General features: G+C 42.7%; 1 protein-coding gene across 2 annotated transcripts in view; it reads right to left on the bottom strand.

Moving 5' to 3' along the window:
• Positions 1 to 726: 726 nt before the first annotated feature.
• Positions 727 to 19,089, bottom strand: part of Tmem178a (transmembrane protein 178A) — a 59,379-nt gene continuing 41,016 nt past the window's right edge. For both annotated transcript variants that reach the window (XM_031356749.1, XM_031356750.1), the window contains exons 2-4: positions 17,426 to 17,539; positions 13,783 to 13,920; positions 727 to 1,702 (exon numbers count right to left, since the gene is read on the bottom strand). In XM_031356749.1, the coding sequence (XP_031212609.1) occupies positions 1,461 to 1,702; positions 13,783 to 13,920; positions 17,426 to 17,539 (494 nt within the window). In that variant the 3' untranslated portion in view covers positions 727 to 1,460. The remainder of the gene's footprint in view (positions 1,703 to 13,782; positions 13,921 to 17,425; positions 17,540 to 19,089) is intronic.

Genomic DNA, 19,089 nt, shown 5'->3' on the forward strand with positions numbered 1-19,089 from the left:
AGGGCCAGGAAGTTAGCTAGCTTAGGAAGTAAGACACCCTTTTGTCAGTCATAGATGCACATCAGGATTTCTGGGTGTTGGTTTGGTTTGGTTTGGTTTGGTTTGGTTTGGTTTGGCTTGGTTTGGTTAATTCAAGCTAATGCTAACCTTTGGACCTTGATTTACTGTACTGCTGGAGAACCTTCCAGGTGTTTCTGTTGTGCAACTACGTGAAGTTGAAAAACCCAAGGCCAAAGCCAACACAAGGCCAAGCAAGGCCGATGTGTATCACTGAATGAACACCAGCAGGCTGTAAACCAATGGGGACTTAAATATGATAATGAAACTTAAGTCCTAATATTTGAAATTATGAAAACAACATCTTCTATCAATAGCAAATGTATAATTGCTTCAAAAAGATAAATAGTAATGACCAACTTAATCACATAAAGCAATTAGGCTTAGTGTAATTTGGGCATGGTGGCTCGTGCCTGTAATCCCAGCACTCAGAAAGCCCAGGCAGGAAGATCGCTTCAAGTTCAGTTCAAGGTCAGCCTGGGCTAGACAGTGAGTTGGAGGTCATACTACATAGAAAGACCTGGCCTTGAAAAACCAAACCAGCCAAACAAACAAACAAACAAAAATAATAATTGAAAACAAAACAGTTCATAAAACAGAGCTCTCAGCTGACCTATATCTAGGAAAGAGTTGCTGACCCAGCTAAAGGACAGAACAAAGGCACAGCTAAATTAACAAGGGGGCAGTCATTTAATGCAGAAATCCAGTTAACAAAGAGACACAAGCCAAACAACAGAGAAGACTTCAAATGATGCTGCATAGAGTTACAGATCAGCTCTTACACGATTGGTCTGTTATTCATATGCATTTGAACTCCAGTAAAAGACAGAGAGTGGACTTCGATTCATTAAAAGGAATAATAAGGCAACAAAAAGAGAATCCTCTTGTGACAAGGAACATTCACAAATAATGCACAAATATCAGGTGCTGACACAACAAGACACCATCAGGATGAGTTCTGAAGACGCTGCTTAAAATCCAACAAGCCTGGCACGGTGACAAGAAAATTATACTCATTTTGTTATGGATCCTCTTGCAAATAGAAACGACTCTCTGGTAATTGTTATATACAAACTTTCTGAAATAAATGGAAATCATACAATTTTTCCATTGCTGTTCCTCTTTTCTGGTGCCTACAAATGTCCTGCAGCGCAGTTCCTCCCTTCCCACAACCAAAGCGCAGTCATTAAAGCACTTGAACCCACAGTTGTCTTGTCCTTAGAAAGGTTGAGAAGTTCTGCATGATTCTCTATCAGTCATCCAGAAAGGGCTGCAGGCAACAGGTTGGAATGTAAAAGATCTCTTTGTGCTTGGAACCCTGATGTGAATTCAGTTCTGCTCCTAATGGAACTCAGACCCACTCTGCTCCATAACTGGGCCTTCTTCGGTACAGACAATAACAATCATACCGTGGAGTCCCTGCCAGACTTTAGATGTGCAATCTTGGTCCGGCTAATGAACGGATAAGCGATGCAGAGACCTCCAGCTGCCACAATAAAACCTAAACTGCACCAGGCACAAAAGATAGACCAGCTGTAGCCATGTTCCACATCATGAGGCAGGCTGTAAATTAGCTTCGGGACCCGGTTCAAGTCATAGGAGACACTGGCGGCATACGTGCAGAGCGAGATGGTGCAAAATATTCCTGGACACGGAGAGAACAGAAAGGTCAGTTGGGCTTTGCTGATAACCAGGCAAATGCCAGACAAGCCTTTATACAACTCGAATCACTCCAAATCCAGGGACACCTGGAATTCTTTTCAAGAAGCTGTGACAAAGACCAGTGAAAATTCCGATAACTTGAATCCTTCAAATTTGTTTTGCCTAGTTTAAGTAACGATTCATGTTTCAATTTAGCTTTGTTTTTAGCTTTTAAAAATAATTTAATAATGAGGGCTGGAGAGATGGCTCAGTGGTTAAGAGCACTGACTGCTCTTCTAGAGGTCCTGAGTTCAATTTCCAGCAACCACATGGTGGCTCACAACCATCTGAAATGGGATCTGATGCACTCTTCTGGTGTGTCTGAAGGCAGCTACAGTGTACTTCCATACATAAAATAAATAATAATTTAATAAAAAAATCTGCTCTTTGGTTTTGTGTGTATATGTGTGTGTGCGAGTGTGTGTATGTGTGTGTGTGAGTGTATGTGTGTGTGCTTGTGTGTGTGTGTGTGCTTGTGTGTGTATGTGTGTGTGCTTGTGTATGTGTGTGTGTGTATGTGTGTGTGCTTGTGTGTGTGCTTGTGTGTGTATGTGTGTGTGCTTGTGTGTGTGTATGTGTGTGTGTGCTTGTGTGTGTATGTGTGTGCATATGTGTGTATGTGTGTGTGCTTGTGTGTGTATGTGTGTGTATGTGTGTGTGCGAGTGTATGTATGTGTGTGTGCTTGTGTGTGTATGTGTGTGTGCTTGTGTATGTGTGTGTGCTTGTGTATGTGTGTGTATGTGTGTGTGCTTGTGTGTGTATGTGTGTGTGCTTGTGTGTGTGTGTGTGCTTGTGTGTGTATGTGTGTGTGCTTGTGTGTGTATGTGTGTGTGCTTGTGTGTGTGTGTGCTTGTGTGTGTATGTGTGTGTATGTGTGTGTGCTTGTATGTGTGTGTGTGTGTGTGTGCTTGTGTGTATATGTGTGTGTACATGTATGAGTATCTATGTGCTGGCACATGTACATGGGCAGGTATGCATGAAGGGCAGAAGATCTCGGGCGTCAGTCACCTTGAGGTGCTCTCCCCTTGTCTTCTTGGGACAGGGTCTCTTGAAAGCCTGGAGCTCAACCAAGTAGAGCAAGCTGGTTGGGCAGTGAGCCCAGACATCCATTTCTCTGCCTCCCAGCAGTGGGAATCAAACTCCAGTTCTCAAGAAAAGCAGCAGGCCACCAAAGGCGCTGTCCCCCAGGTCATACTTTTTGTTGTTTGTTTTTCTGTGACACTGTTTCTTTAAGGCCAGGCTGGCATGAAACTCACAAGTTGGGAGGATGACCTTGCGTGTCTGATCACCCATCCTGTCACCACTGCTGGAGTGCTGAGATCGAAGGCCTGTACACCACAACCGGTTTTAGGTAATGCTCGCGATTGACCCCGGGGCTTCCCACACACTAGGCAAGCACCCTGCTTTCAGAGAGATATTCCAGCCCTTAATAATTCTGTTTGTAGTGGAAAAAAGATCTAACATCGCTCACATCTAACATAAAACAGCACTCATTTCCTCTGCTCTATACCAGACCTATGTTTTCATATAATTGCAGCCATTATAAAAAGATATCATCCTTTCTTTTTATATTCATCATGTGGTCTGTAAAGTTAAATGAATTATTAGAAGCAACCACTTTTTGGATGATAGACCTTCAGCAATTTTTTAAAAAATAAAATAATGAATACTTCCAAATACTATAAATTAAGTCTAGGAATGTGGGATTGATGTAAATATTTTAGTAAAAATACTGTTCACTCATGCAAATTGTGATTAATATGAGTGGTAAGAAAATATATATATATACCACATATACATAGATATGTGCATATATGTATAAATATTAATATATAGTACATACATGATATATATACACCAAAATTTACCTTATTATATCAATATGTGTATAAAATTGTCCTTAAAGAACACTAAAATCAGGATTGGATAGACAAAACAAAGGTCATTTGGTAAAGTTCTTGCTTTGCAAGTGTGAAGGTCTTGGTTTGATACCAACATAAAAGCCAGTCCTGTGGCACCTGCTTAAAATCACAGCTCTAAAAAGATAAAGATAGGCAGACAGATATCCTTCCAGCTTGCTAGGCAGCTAGCCTAGCTCACAGTGCCAGGAAAGGACACTGTCAAAATACAAAACTCAAAGCTTGTCACCTGAGGTGACCATCTGACTTTCAACATGTAAGTGTGCATGTCTGCAAGCACACTCATATGTGTACATACACACACATACACACACACACACACACACACACACACACACACACACACACACACACACCCCACAAACCAGAACCTTGATAAAAGAGCTTCTTAGTGCTCAAGGGACACACACCCTTAGGGACAATTTATCAGGGTGGGCATAGGATGAGAACAGAGTTATTGTTGAGTTCATGAAATAAAACAAACGAATAAAACCAGAAGCTGGCATTCAATCAAGTGTCAGAATGTCTAAACCCCATAGAGTCCCTCATCACGCCCTGGATTATGCCTGTGGACAAAGGAAGTGGCATCTCTTTGCTGGAAAATGGCTTTCATATCCTTAGGGACACACGAGGCACAGATTTCAGAACTGAAAAGACAGAGGCAAAAAGGAAGCAAGCACCCAACCCCTGTTTTAATCTGCAGCTTTGGAGATCAAAGCCACTAGTGAAGAAAAAGGCGGAGAGCAGGCAGCACCTGGGAGGGGGAAGATGGCCCTGGTGCCTCTTTACAAGCTCGAGGCTCTGGATTCATTCACATCATGCTAGGGAATATTACTTAAATCTTTTTCCAGATGTGCACTTGGAAAATAAATAGTCTTTTTTTGTTGTTTTGTTTTTAAGGAAAAAAAAAGTGTTCTATCTGAGATAATTTGCTATTTTCTAGTCTTTGTCTGGCTTTGTTTCTAATCTCTAGAATAAATGATTTTGTTTTTCTGAACTGGATAAAGTAATATCTATTGACTTCTTTCTGCTGTTTCTTCTTTTTTTCTTAAACAGCAGATGTACCACTCGAGTTGTCCACAAGGGAAACTAGAATGGAAATCATTCTTTTATCAGGGAATAAATAGACCATTTAAAAGAATACGTCCCTGCTTTTACCAAGCCCTGTGAAGAGCTGTCCTTACATCTGTGCACATGATTGCACTGACAACAAAAGCCATGTTTGTGCACAGCAAGACCCTAGAGGATTGCTAGAACAATAAGGCTGTTGGGGGCAGGGGGGTGGGGAACTGATCTCTGGAGAATCAACAGGTAGACCATCATGGTGGAACAATGACCCAGGGAAAACAGCTTCATCTCACTTTCTGATGTCTGCATACAGATGACTGCCTAAAAGCAAGCATTTTTACAAGCAGCGCGGTCTTCATGACCTCTGAAAGCTTCGGTTCAAACTTAGACTTCCCAAGCATGCTTTGATGTAAAACACATGGGGCTGGGCTGCAGTCTCAGCTCTGCGTGGCCCTGATAGTGCCTAGCCTTCCCTTGACTTAGTGTAGCTCTTATGGTGTGAAATGCTCATAATTCTGCTAATCCAAAATAAGGCCCGGAATAAGTTTATTTTCTAAGACATCTTTGTGACTACAGTACTGTTAGGAAACTAAACTCTCCTCAAAAAACAAAACAAAAAAAAAACCCAAAAAACAAAAACAACAACAACAAAAACAGCTTGCATCTGTTGCTTTCTCAATAAATGTTGATTTTTATGAACACCCCCTCCTTCCACCAACTCTATAAAACTGTTTGTTTTTTTTGTGATGCATTTTATTATTACACTCCATGTTCATGCTGGATAAGAAAAGATAGTAAGGACCCACTTGATCTGAAGACATGGCCAGAGCAAAAGTTCCTCTTTGCCTTGTGCCCTGAATGAGTGTTTCCTGGGCCCTTGGTGAGTGTCTCTAACTGGATTTCTTTCTTTCTCCAAGATGCCAGGGTCTGAAGCTCCTTAAAGCTAAAATCTGTTCTCCCCTCCCCCAGTCCAGGGAGCAAAATACAGACTACATTTGCTTGCTTTCAGTTTCCACCCTCAATCTTAGCTGCAACTTGTATTGTTATGGTTTGTAGTTTAAACATCCATCAGAGGCCATGTGTCAAACCTTTGTTTATCTGCATGTGCGTGTTAAATATAATAATAATAACTGTATGTCAGTGGGGGGCCTGAGAAAGGAAGCTGACACATAATTATCACATGAGCCAAAAGTCATGAGAAAAGGGAAGGCAGTGGTGGGGGAGGAGAATTAACGTTAGCTTCTTTTTCCAGATCTTGAATCACAGCACCAAATATTAACTATAATAATAAAGTGGAGTAGCCGGCTGGAGAAAGGCAGGTGGTCATGTGTCAGCCTCCTTTCTGGAACTGACGACTCTGTTATTACATGTAACAGTGAGCATGACTGGGAGACACAGGCACCTTTGGCAGATGGGGCTGGTAGAAGAAAATTAGGTCACGGAGGTGTACTCTTGAGGGGTGTTAGAACTCCATGTGCTCATTCTGTCTATGGGTCCAAGAGACCATGAGCTTAAAACTCTGAAACTGTGAACCCAAGGACAAAACAAAACAAACCTGTCATGGTTTGAATATGCTTGGCCCAGGGACTGGCCCTATTAGAAGGCGTGGCCCTGTTGGAGTAGGTGTGTCATTGTGGGCATGAGCTTTAAGACTCCTGTCCTAGCTGCCTGGAAGCCAGTCTTCTCTTAGCTGCTCTCAAATGAATATGGAGAACTCTCAGTGAACATTTTGATCAGTGAGCAAGACGTTTGTAAGATCAGTGACTTTGGCTGCTCCCAGAAGCTGCTCAATCTGCGGTGTTGGCAGACATCCCCTCACCACATAAGGGGCACGTACACGCACTGTACAAACTCTGGAGCTCCTGTAAGGAGAGACCGCCACGTCCAAAGCCGACATCTACTCTTTTGGCATCACCCTGTGGCAGGTGACCACTGACCACCAGGGAGGTGCCTTACTCCCGAGAGCCTCAGTACTTGCAGCCTACAATCTGTGCCCATCACTGGCAGGGGCAGTGTTCACCGCCTCCCTGACTGGGAAGACCGCTGCGGAGCATCGTCCAGAGCTGCTGGGAGGCCCGCGCCCTGCAGAGGCCGGGTGCAGAACTGCTCCAGAGGGATCTGAAGGCTTTCCAAGGGGCACTAGGCTGACTCCACCAAGCCTGTGTGGAGATAAGCTTTTCGTTTCTGTTTATTTTTAAAGTAAGGATGGTGTGGAAGAAAACATACCCCTAGGGCATATTTTTAGGGAATAAAGTTACCACAAACTTAAAAAAAAATGTCTGGGTGGACAATGCTGTGTTCCCACCTTGATGATGATGGACTGAAACTCTGAACCTGTAAGTCAGCCCCAACTAAATGTTGTCTTTATAAGAGTTGTCTTGGTCATGGTGTCTGTTCACAACAGTGAAACCCTCACTAAGACAAAAACAAAACTTTTCTTCTTTTTCAAGTATTCTGTCATAGAATGCTAATACACTTTGCAAATTGAATTGTCCCTTTCTCATGTTTCCTATTCCTTGCTTGTATTTATCTTATCATGAAATATTATATGCATGTCCCAGCCACTCAGGTCCTTTTCGAAAGAGGTACTCCTCAAACTGATGCCTCTCGTGACATGGTTTAAGAGAGAGCAGACCAACTGGCCCATCCATGTGCCCCCTGTCTGACCTTCCTTCTTCTCACAAGCTCTCCAAGCTCATCCAAGGCAAGGGGGATTCAGAGGCAAACCATCATGATGTTGCTACCCTCCAACTGTGCCTTCCCTACTTCTAAAAGCTCCTCTGAGTTGTTCTGGGTGACAGGAAAACAAAAGAGTGATGAACAAGAAGAGTTGTTCCATCCATCCATACTCTCACATCCTTGAGGATGCCTGAAAATGCCAAGTGGCTACAGCTGTTCTTGGTGCGATGGAAATGTACTGAGAGAACACAAACTTTTACTATAAAATATTGTAAAAAGAACTCTGTCCCGCTCAAACTACTACTAAAAGAAAAATCTCTTGGACGTGGTGGTGCACACTTTTAATCCCAGCACTTGGGAGGCAATGGAATGCCCCATGCTTTTGTGAGTTTGAGGTCAGCTTCATATATATAAATATACAAATTCCAGGACACACAGAGCTACATAGTGAGACCTTGTCTGGAAACAAACAAGCAAACAAACAAACAAATTCTAAATTTGATCTCCCTAGGAAAACAATTATTTAAATAATAAAGACATGTCTACTGCAGCCAGATCCATAGTTTAGGTCCCACGAACATCTTACTTAACATGTTCATGTGCATGAGCTAGGTAAAGGTACTGTAACAATGTACTACAGACAGGGAGACTAAAAAAATAAAAAAATTTAAAAAAGCTATTTTTTTTTTCAGAATTCCAGAGGCCATGAATCAAAGTTCAAGGCAACAACATGATGGTTTGTGTACTGGCTGGTTTTGTGTCAAGTTGACACAGGGTGGAATTATCTCAGAGAAGGGAGCTTCAGTTGGGGAAGTGCCTCTATGAGATCCAGCTGTGGGGCATTTTCTCAATTAAGTGATCAAGGGGGTAGGGCCCCTTGTGGGTGGTGCCATCCCTGGACTGGAAGTCTTGGGTTCTATAAGAGAGCAGGCTGAGCAAGCCAGAGCAAGAAAGCCAGTAAGGAACATCTCTCCATGGCCTCTGCATCAGCTCCTGCTTCCTGACCTGCTTGAGTTCCAGTCCTGACTTCCTATGGTGATCAACAGCAATGTGGAAGTGTAAGCTGAATAAACCCTTTCCTCCTCAACTTGCTTCTTGGTCATGATCTTTGTGCAGGAATAGAAACCTTGACTAAGACAGTTTGCCTCTGAACCCACCTAACCTTGGGCATGGTGCCTTCTTCTCATGTCTTCACAAGTAACTCTTTCAACACCCTCTACTCTACAACCAACACTATCCATACTAGCTTAAGACACAGCATATTTCCCTAATTTACTGTGAGTTTCTCTTTAAGAACCCTGTTTCCCAGTTAAGCCTGAGATCCTGGGGACTGGGAATTCAACATACAAGTTGTGGGAAATAAACTTACCTGTTAGCATTTTCTGTGTTTGAGTCTGCTAACTGAATGGAGTATAGTTCTGTTATTTTATAGGTCTTTGCAAGCCTGTACTATCTTAATATAGTACATTACCACTTACTTATTATCTTTTAGGACCTAGTTCTGGTTAGATAAGAGGTAATTTCATGAGATTTTCTTGATCAGGAAGCCAGAGTGTTCTGTCCACTTCCCAACATGCATTGCAAGCAGACACAGTGTATACTTTTTGGATTATCTTTAATTTTGACATATTGGCTAACAGACATAAGCTCATAAAGTCCAGAAAGCCTACTAAACAAAACTGAAGACTACAATAAATTGATTAATCACCTCTTAAGGAGTAGTTTGTGGGGGCTGGAGTGATGGCTCAGTAGTTAAGAGCTTTTGTTGCTCTTGGAGAATTAGGGTTTGATTCCCAGCACTCATATAGTGGTTCTGTACCTCCAGTTCCAGGGGATCCAGTGCCCTCTTCTGGTCTCCATGGGCACCGCATCCACATACTATGCAAATATACATGCAGGCAAAACCACTCATACACACAAAAGAAAAATAAATCTTCTTTTAAAACTTTTTACTATAAAAAGTAATTCATACCGAATTGTCCCATGAAGGACCTAACCTACTCAACACTTTCCTTCAGGCAATACTGGATTTTTGTCAGTAGTAACCTACTTCACACAAGACACAAAGAGGGTATGCAGTTATTCTTGTATTCAGGAAGTTTAAAAGCTACAGACTATCTTGAGGATCCATAGGGAGAAAGGTTAGTTTTCCAGTCCTTCCTCCTTTCTTCCCTATCCTCCATCTTCTCCCCCAGCAAGTTCATCCTTCTAGCCTAGCTGGTTGGCCCCAGGAGAGAGAGGTTCCCCTGTCCTGAGCTTGCTCCTGGCGATCATTGGGAATATCTTCAAAGAATGAATAATTACTGGTTTCCTGATAACCCCTGCATGTGGCTACTTCCCTTATAAAATATTAAGGGTTTTTGCCGATATTCTTAATTAGCGCACACCCTGACATCACAGAAGAGCAGGCCTGGAGGGGATATTTTTAGATGGGGACAGCAAATAAATTCATGCCACCATCCCAGATCATCAGCCTGATTTCCTACCCTAAAACCTCTGAGGTGCCCATGGCCGGCTAGGAAGATATAATTAGGGTAACCGAGGCCCATTCTTTTTTGACCTCGCTCCTTTGATGTGCTTAAAAGGCTGAAGAGCAGAAGTTGCTTCATTCCGCTTAGCTTGCTTGATAAATAACCAACTACAACACCCAAAGGCATAAACATCGATTTTCTTTTCCCTGTGCCTTTAACAGATAGCTTGCCCATCATTCTGGTCTTCTCGCCCTTTCAGCAAAACAGACTTGCTCCTTTTCACATAGATTACTCAAAAGGCCTCATCTCCATTGTCTTAACTTAATAGTGTGGCAGGCCTACTAGAGGCAGAGAAAATGTATATTAAAAAAAAATAAGTAAATGAATACGATGAAAAGATACCCAATCTTCAATTTCTTAACAAAAAAGTCTAATCTTTTTCTGCAATATTGCATCCATTTCCTTGAGAGGCAAAGTGTTCCCTTCCCTGAGGTAAGGTTTTTACAGTCCCCACTGATCCAGCTTAGTGTGGATGTTCATGCATTTTGTTGCAGAAATGTTAATGTATTTGATTTTGCAACAATGCACCAAACCTTGCCGACATCCTAGATAAAACAGAATACATATGCCATATTCTCTTTCTGAAATAAAATATGTAGGTCTTGAATTCCAAAACACACTTAGTCCCCAGGGTTTTAGATAATGTATTAAGGGTCTGTGGTTTAGGACTGTAGTTGATGGATAGCCTAGATCATTCCAGGATAAGACCTACTTCAGCAGGCTCCTTTTATTTAGATGCATTGAAGCAAAGGAAGGCTCAGGCCAGGATGGATGCCAACTGCTCCTGATGCTTTGAGGGGGCTGCCTGGACGCTGTCCCTTCCTCTGCTGACAGCATGGGAGTGTCACATGCTATGTGTGCTCTCCCAGAAGGCTTCAGCCCATGAAGAACAATGGATACGGTTGGTAGTGAGATCTGCACCAAGGGAGGAGAATTAAATACAAGCTTTATTCTATTTTTTGAGATTTCTGGGTATTAAAAAATAGTTAAGGACCAGGGAAAGGTTTCAGCAGATAAAGGCACTTATGAAGCTTGAGTTTAATTCTGGGAAAACACAGGGTGGAAGGAAAAAACTGAATCCCACAACTTGTCCATTATATTAAAACTGATAATATTGAATAAATTAACCCTTTAATGGTAACAACTGCAGCTATGTTACTATGGTCATCTAATGGAGTGTTTCATTTATTTATGTTATTTGCATGTGTCGATGTGTATCTGCATGAATGTATGAATGTGCACATGTACATGGAGGTTTCAGGACAACCCTGGTGTCATCCTCAGGAACTCTGCTAACCATTTTTTTTTTTTTTTTTTTTTTTTTTTTTTTTTTTTTTTGAGACCAGAGCTCTTATTGGCCTGGAGTTCACCAAATAGGTATGGCTGGCTAACCAGTGATCCCTCGAAGCCTTCTCTCTCCCCACCACTGCAGTTACAAGTACACAGATCTCACCCAGAATCCTATTTTTAGGTGAGTTCTGAGGATTAAGCTGAGGCCCTTATGCTTTGGGGCAATCGAGTCAGCGATCTCCCCAGTGCAAACGATTCATTTAATGTGGATAGAGTATTCACACTGCAGTGGAAATGGTACACTCTAGCAATGGGCAGGAGCTTAAAGCTGGAAAGGGGAGGTCTCCCTGACTCAGTCTTTCATGTATGTCACTGTGCTTGCCTGTGTAGTCTCAGAGCATGTGATATCATGGGTTTAATGTGAAGCCCCTTGAGGGACACCTACCCCAGGTCTTTCTCCAGGCTGTAGAGTGGGGTCTTGGCACATGGTACTCCAGCCCAGCTCTCAGATACACAGATAGTCCAGAATTGGATGCTTCACCTGCAGGTCACCAAGGCTGGCCCGTGTGCCACATGGCAGAAGGAGGACTGTGTTCTACACTTTCCACTTTAACATCTCAACTGTCACATCACTGGGGTTCTTCATTGAAGAGCTGGCTAATCAGTTCAGGCAGAGAATGAAGACGCCAGCATATTGGAAGGGGCTAAGTTTAGCATCAAAAAAATCTGTGGGAGGGCTGCTGTCTAGAGCTGGTGAAGACAGCCTGCTTAATTAAAATCAATGCTTTTAACCCTTCAGAGCTCTTGCTGCCTGCCATTGCCGAAAAGTTGCTGCAGTTAAGGTACCTCCAGCTACCTCCCCCTAATCCTGTAGAATCTACAGGGTTAACCACTATCTCAGGGTTCTGCAAGGAGTGTAACAAAACCAAAAGGAACCTCCTTATGCCCTACTTCAAGTGACGATGAGCAGGGCGCCCTTCCGTGTGACTGACTGACACTGGACTTGCGCCTTCCTTTCTGCAAAACTCATCTCCTTGGCCTGTGCAAGAGAACTGGTAGCTCTGGCTTTGTGTGGCCTTGTGATTTATTTCAACAATAACAATGATTTCTTACTCTGAACATCCTTAAGTACTCATGCATCACCTAGAGTAAAAGGATGGCCTTCAAAAAACCCTCCTGTGGCTTTTGGTGTAGAGCCTCTCCGGTGTTTGGGGGGGAATAGCCAGGCATGATAGTGTACACATGAAGACCCCAGCACTCAGGACGCAGGGGCAGGAAAGCTGCTCGAAGCCAGCCTGGATTACATTGGATTACAGGCTATCCAAAGCTACCTAGCAAGATCTTATCTAAAAAACCAAACAACAGCAAAACTAAAGGGAGAAACCTACACATCTTTGATATACATTGGAGTAGAACCCAAAACTTGCGGTATATCTAACAAAGGGGAGAAAAAAAAGAAAGAAACTTTTACTGACTGTGAAGCCCCAGGAGTCACTGGGCCAGAATGGCCATCCGGAATAGTGTTGGCTTTTCTCCTGAGACTACTACTACTACTTTGGGAAACTTAATTTGGCATTCTCTTATTATTCATACTTTGACTTCTTGTGCAGGCTGAAAAGGAAACCATTCTTCTCTGCAGCCTCCTTCAGCTAGCCATTGACCCAACTCCCAACTCCTTTATAGACAAAAAGACCCTTTACTTATTAACCAACCAAACAAACAAACCTAGCCAAGTTTCCACACCCCTCATGTTTTAAGTAAAGTTGTCCTTCCATTAAACCTTCTAGCAGTTTCCCAGCACTTTCACTTTAAATTCATGCTCCTCTCTCTTCTCTTCAATAAGAGATCTCTAAAGATTTGGTCCTGACTATAGTTGCCACTTTGTGTGGTTCCTTTCTGTCTCCTACCTCTCTTCCTTCTCAGAACTCGCTCGCCTGACTCTTGCCCAGGATTCAGGGCTGGTGGCATCTTCAGCCCACTGTTCTCTTCCAACTTCTGGCCACTTCTCATGCTTTAACTCAGAAATTGCTGCCTCAGCATCTCCCAACTCGACTGTACCCTGCTCTTCTTCACAGTTTTTATTGCTATCACAAATCACTTCTTATGTCTCTCCACAATAAAAATGGGCAGGGATGCTGCTGCCTGCTCTCTTCTCTGTGTCTCTAAGACCAAGATCAGCCCCCGACATGGGGAATTCTCCACCAGTAATGCCAAGCACACTTTCCCTAGTACACAGACTGTGAGGGGCTTTCAGCTGCTGACTCTTTCTCTCCAAGACATAGACCTAAGCAATAAGGCAGAAACTGCCAGCATTGACTCCAAATGAAAATGAATGCAGGACACTTTCCTCTGACCTACTAATGCTACTGTGGGAAAATTAGCCAGTGCACTTTGTACACTGTTCCTTTTAAATTCTTTATTTTCTACCAAAGATGAATGAGCATCTGCTTGCTCATTTCTCACCGCTGAAACCAAAATTGATAAGTGATATGACCAAGCTGAATCCTGTGCCACAGAAAGGAAGCTGACGGTCTACCTGTCATGAGGAATAGGAGTCCGGCCACGTGCTGTGTCAGGCTTTCCTCCCAGAAGAAGCTGACAGTGGCCACGATGCAGCCACACAGCAGGACAGCCACCGCCATGCCCAGGAAGCCAGCTGTTATTCTTCTGAGATCTAATCTCAAAACAGAAACAGATTGTCAAAATCAGAGGTAGGGTCAGGAAAGCTACTGAAAATCACAGGACAAAGAATACCACACGCATCGTGTCAAGAGGCTACCCATGCAGGCATGGGGCTTTGGGGTGAAGGATTCAGGGACCTCTGCATCTGTGGATCTGTGGCTACATTGGCTATGGGTGTCTGGGATGAGTAGCCTTTGCCAATGTACCCCTCCGCGTCCGTAAGAAGTTGGTTTACACCTACAGAATAGATGAGGGAACGACCCCAGCGTAAACGTGAGTAACAAACACCACACATAGTAAATTAGGTGAGGAAGATTCGAGAAGCACATCCTCAGCCTTCAAAGAGCAGCTCCGATGGAGGTCGGCACAGCACAGTGGTTGTTATTAACCCAGCTTCTCCTCTTTGGAGGAAAGAGCCTGGAAGACAAGCTTGTGCAAAAAGCAGGGTTTGTCTGAGCATCTCGGATGCCAATTAGCTTTGTGTTTTCTTCGTTTCTAGCTACTCCTGTCTATTTTCAAGAAGTATTTAAGAAAAATGTGAGACAGTGCAGGCACCACAGGGAAGGAAGCAGCCTGAAGTGCAGGAACCAGCACAGCTAGCTGCTCACAAACACCCTCTCACCCCTCAAGTACAAGTCTCACAGTGGAGTGCCTGCTTACCCAGGCGAAAGACAAGTCCCCACCCTAGGACTGACAGACAGTGTCTGTCTCAGCTGTTCCCAAGCTGTGAGACACAACCCCTTTGGGGGTCAAACGACCCTTTCACAAGGGTCGCATATCAGATATCCTGCATATCATACAGTTACGTTACGATTTATAACAGTAGCAAAATTATAATTGTGAAGCATCAATAAGAATAATTTTATAGTTGGGAGTAACATGAGGAACTGTGTTAAAGGGTCGCAGCACTAAGACGGCTGAGAACCACTGATCTGTACAGAAAGGTATCTCCCCCTTGCAGCACGCTGACGATTTTACTCAGGTTGCCTGCCTTCTGGTTATTTTACTTTTTCCCTGTTTCTTTTTGTCCTTCCTGCTTTTGCTTGTGTCTTTGTTTGGAACCACACATTCTTCTTAAAACAAGACACGCCCCCCCACCTGTGCCCCCTAAGGCCAGGCAACAAGTCTGCTCAAAATACACAGGCAGTAGTGCTCAGTAGACTGAGGCCTTCGGGGGATGTGCTTCTCCACTGCTGTATTGAGGGGCATTGGAGGGAGATGGGCTACAGTAGCTTCCAATGTTGGCCAGAGCATCTTAGCCACAGGCAGCTTTTCCTGCTTCCTGGTTTGTGTGTGTGTGTGTGTGTGTGTGTGTGTGTGTGTGTGTGTGTGTGTGTGATTATTTGTTTTTTGAGACAGGGTTTCTCTGTGTAGCCTTGGCTGTCCAGAAACTCTCTCTGTACAAACAGGCTGGTCTCAGTCTTACAAAGCTCTGCCTGCCTCTGCCTCCTGGGTGCTGGGATCAAAGGTACATGCCACCATGCAACTTTGTCTCCCTACTCCTTAGAAGGGAATTCTCATTTCTAGCTCAGAGCTTTTAAATTCTTTTTATCTGAATTAAAATAGTGCTTTTTTTCCATCTCAGAAGAGAAAATATACATTGCAAAATAAGGGGTTATGGATAGTAACAATTTAAATATGTTGAATTAGGATTGGTACAGGGTATACATAGTTTAGCATGGCCACATTTGAGGAGAGGAACTAAATCATTTGCCGTGACATCCCAAAGCACTGTGAGCCAGAAGTTCTATCTTCTGAAGGTACTAAAAAACACAAAGGTCAGACGTAACCCCCAGAAGCCTGGGATCAGCTCCAGACATGTTGTCATACTGGCAAACGTGGTACAGATCATCAAGGGTGGCATGTGAGTGTCAAAACCATGTTTCTATTAGAAACTCCCCACAAGGTGAATGCTCAGATAGTTGCCTAGCTGGGTGAAGAGGCTCAAACTTGTAGAGTTAAAGAGATGAGGCTCTTTTCAGGACCCTGTGATTTTTCTATCTGACCAAAGTTGACAATAATGAGTCTGGTCTTCACAGACACTCAAGACAAAGAACTCCAAACATGCTCATAGAAGAAGGAATGCCACTCAGATAAGACTCAGTGGGTACTACTGAGAAGTGCTTGTTCAAACTTGCCAGCAAGAAAGAACTTGGAAGAAGTCCATCATGTTTTCAGAAAATAAAGCACATTTTATCCATTCAATAACTTTTCTTTTTCTTTTGTTTTTTGTTTGTTTGTTTGCTTGTTTGTTTGCTTTGAAGTAGGGTTTCTCTGTAGCCTTGGCTGTCCAGGAGCTTGCTCTGCAGACCAGGCTGCCCTCAAACTTGAACAGAGATCCTTCTGCCTCTGTTGGGTTTAAAGATATGCACCATCACTATCCAGCATTTATCCGATGACTTTCTAAGTCCTAAAGTACTCATCACTATTTATATGAGATGCCACCTTGATGATGCCTCCATGTTTGTAGTGAGAATACAGACAGAGCCATTTACTCTGTGTGGCAATTTACTCAAAGAATGAGACAGTATCCACAGTGGCTTCCTCTGCCAAAAACCACGACCACAGCACTGTCTACTGCTAGCTCACTGGAGAATATGGCAATACTGACTTCTGACTCTGGGACACACTGGAAAAAGCATGGTGTCTTATTTTGCTATCACGTGCCACTCATCACAAGACAGCTTGAATCAAGGTTTTTCCAGATAAATTCCCACATTTTTTTCGGTTTTGAACTGCCCAATTTTATCTAGGCTTTCACATTTCCTTGACAGTGAAAAAGAGCAGTTCTTTCCACGAAGATGCAGAGGTAAGAGACACTCTATTTCCTCTGAGAAAGCTATGTCATATATTCATAAAGATATTTTAGCAAAAATGCAATGATCTGAGCTAAACATGGTAGCTAAAATAAATGTTAGATAAACAAAGCAAAAATGAGGACAATTAAGAAATAGTGTTCAGGTCAAGCCCTTGTACCTGCTAACTTTTTTTAAAAAAGAGATTGAGATGGGTTAGGAAGAAGAAGATGACTGGGTAGTTAAAGTAAAAATACTGCTCTTGATGATCTGAACTTGATACCCAGGACCCAGGTTGGGTGGCTCACAACCTGTAACTCCAGCTTCAGGGACATCTAGTGGTACCTCTGGCCTCTAAGGGCACCAGAACTCTAGTGCAGAGATTCTCCTCACAATACATATAATTAGAAACAAAACAAACAAAAAAACCCCAAAGTTTGGCTATCTGAAGTTAGTTAGCATTGCTACTTGGGTAGACAGCCACGTGGCCCAGTCATGTACTTTACACCTGGTTTCTCTCACACTTGAATTAGAAAGACATGTTGCTTACAGAATAGCAAACAGATGCTTGGGGTGTCTGACCCAGTTCAGGTGAGCCCAGAGGGTGCTTAAGATAAACAGTTTTCTATCCAAACATGACAGGGTGGTGGGGACTCTCTGGTTTTTTCCTTGTCTAATTCTTTCCCAGGGAAAGATACTTACGAAGCAGGTGCCATTCATCTTGCTGGATTGTCTTGGTTAAATTGAAAGGAATGTTTCTTAAGCGGATTGGCTGAGAAAAGTGGTACTTGATCGCTGTGCATCGCTGTGCAATACCTTGAAAGAAAGAAGAAATGCGATTTACTAGCCTTTTCATTTGTAATAGAATTCTGGAGCCCAAGGCAGAATAATTTATCCTAAACCAGGTTGAATGGGGAAGGGGCAGGGAATCTCTTGATTACTGTCATTAGCAGAGGCAGCTCATGGCAGCGAAAACCAAAAGCTTGAAATAGAGTTTTAAAATCACATTCCATTTTAAATGCATTTTTATGAATATATATATATATACACACATATATTATCACTAAATTCATTTCAACACTGAGTTCACATGACTTAAGCACAAAGCTATTAAGGGGGGGATGTGCTCAAATGTACAAATGGTTGATAAAAACTAGTCTAGAATTCTAAATTAACCCCTGAAAGCCCTGTTTGAATTTAATCTAGTTTCAAACTCTTGTTTTTCCCCAAAACTCATTAGTATATGTGTTATTTGGAAGCTAAAAGACATTTTTCCATAGTCAACGTCTACATGGTAGTTTAGCAAGTAATTATAATTGACAAACATAAGTTTACTTAGTCTTCCAGAGGCTGTGTCATTCCTTAATATTACTGACTTGAACTATGACTCTTGAGAAAGTCATTAGTCGTGATGAAAAAGGAATTCTTTTCTTCCCCTCAGCTGGTGGCAGAGCTGGTCCCATGTTCGGTACCACCATGTGTAGTCACGGGGTCGTGTGCACCCCTCATCCTCATCCTCAGTACCCAGTGCTTTCATTCACTGGCTTTAGATGTCTACTCTTCCCTTGCAGCCTTCTACCTTCCCTTAAAACTCAGCAACAAACAAAACGTACTTCTCTGTGTCAGTCATCTCGACCAGTGGTCTGGATAAATGCATTTCATTAAACTAACCTTAAATACAGTGTGTGTGTGTGTGTGTGTGTGTGTGTTATAGCCCTTTAACTGCAGCAGCTGTTAACTAGAGAATCCTCACAGATGTCAATTAATTCCTAGTGGGTAGACAGGCTCCCAAGAAGTAAAAAGGCAAAGTGAACTTAAAAAAAAAAAATCATAAAGTGAAAGGAGATTAATCTTACAGAAATAAACACTGAGCAAACCTACCAAACACTAACTAATATTAAATTGGACAGAAAAAAAGTCAGAGGAAGACACAAACTCAAAGGCTAACTCGAGGCAATAAGAAAGCTATTCTGACTGTATTACTGAGTTAGTAATTAGGTTAATGAGACTGGCCCTATGAGGGAAAGCCCAAAACTTGGCTGGTGAGTTTTACCAAATGTTTAAACAAGAATCAACACTCCCTCAGACTCTTCAGAAGCCAAATGGAAGTGGAGGAAGCGCCTCCCAACTGGATCTGAGATTAATACGTCACAAGAAAGAAAACTATGTAATATCCTGTGTTTGTGTGTTTGCATACATTTGAGTCTACACATGTGTATATGTATGTAAGACCAGGAAAGCCTTGGGTGTCATTGCTCAGGTGCCCTCTGCCATTTTTACCCACCCTCCTTTCTTTTCCTTTCCTTTCCTTCCCTCCCTTCCCTTTTCTTCCTTCCTTCCTCTCCCTCTCCCTCTCCCTCTCCCTC

This window comes from Mastomys coucha, unplaced genomic scaffold, assembly GCF_008632895.1.
Source record: "Mastomys coucha isolate ucsf_1 unplaced genomic scaffold, UCSF_Mcou_1 pScaffold6, whole genome shotgun sequence".
NCBI lineage: Eukaryota > Metazoa > Chordata > Mammalia > Rodentia > Muridae > Mastomys > Mastomys coucha.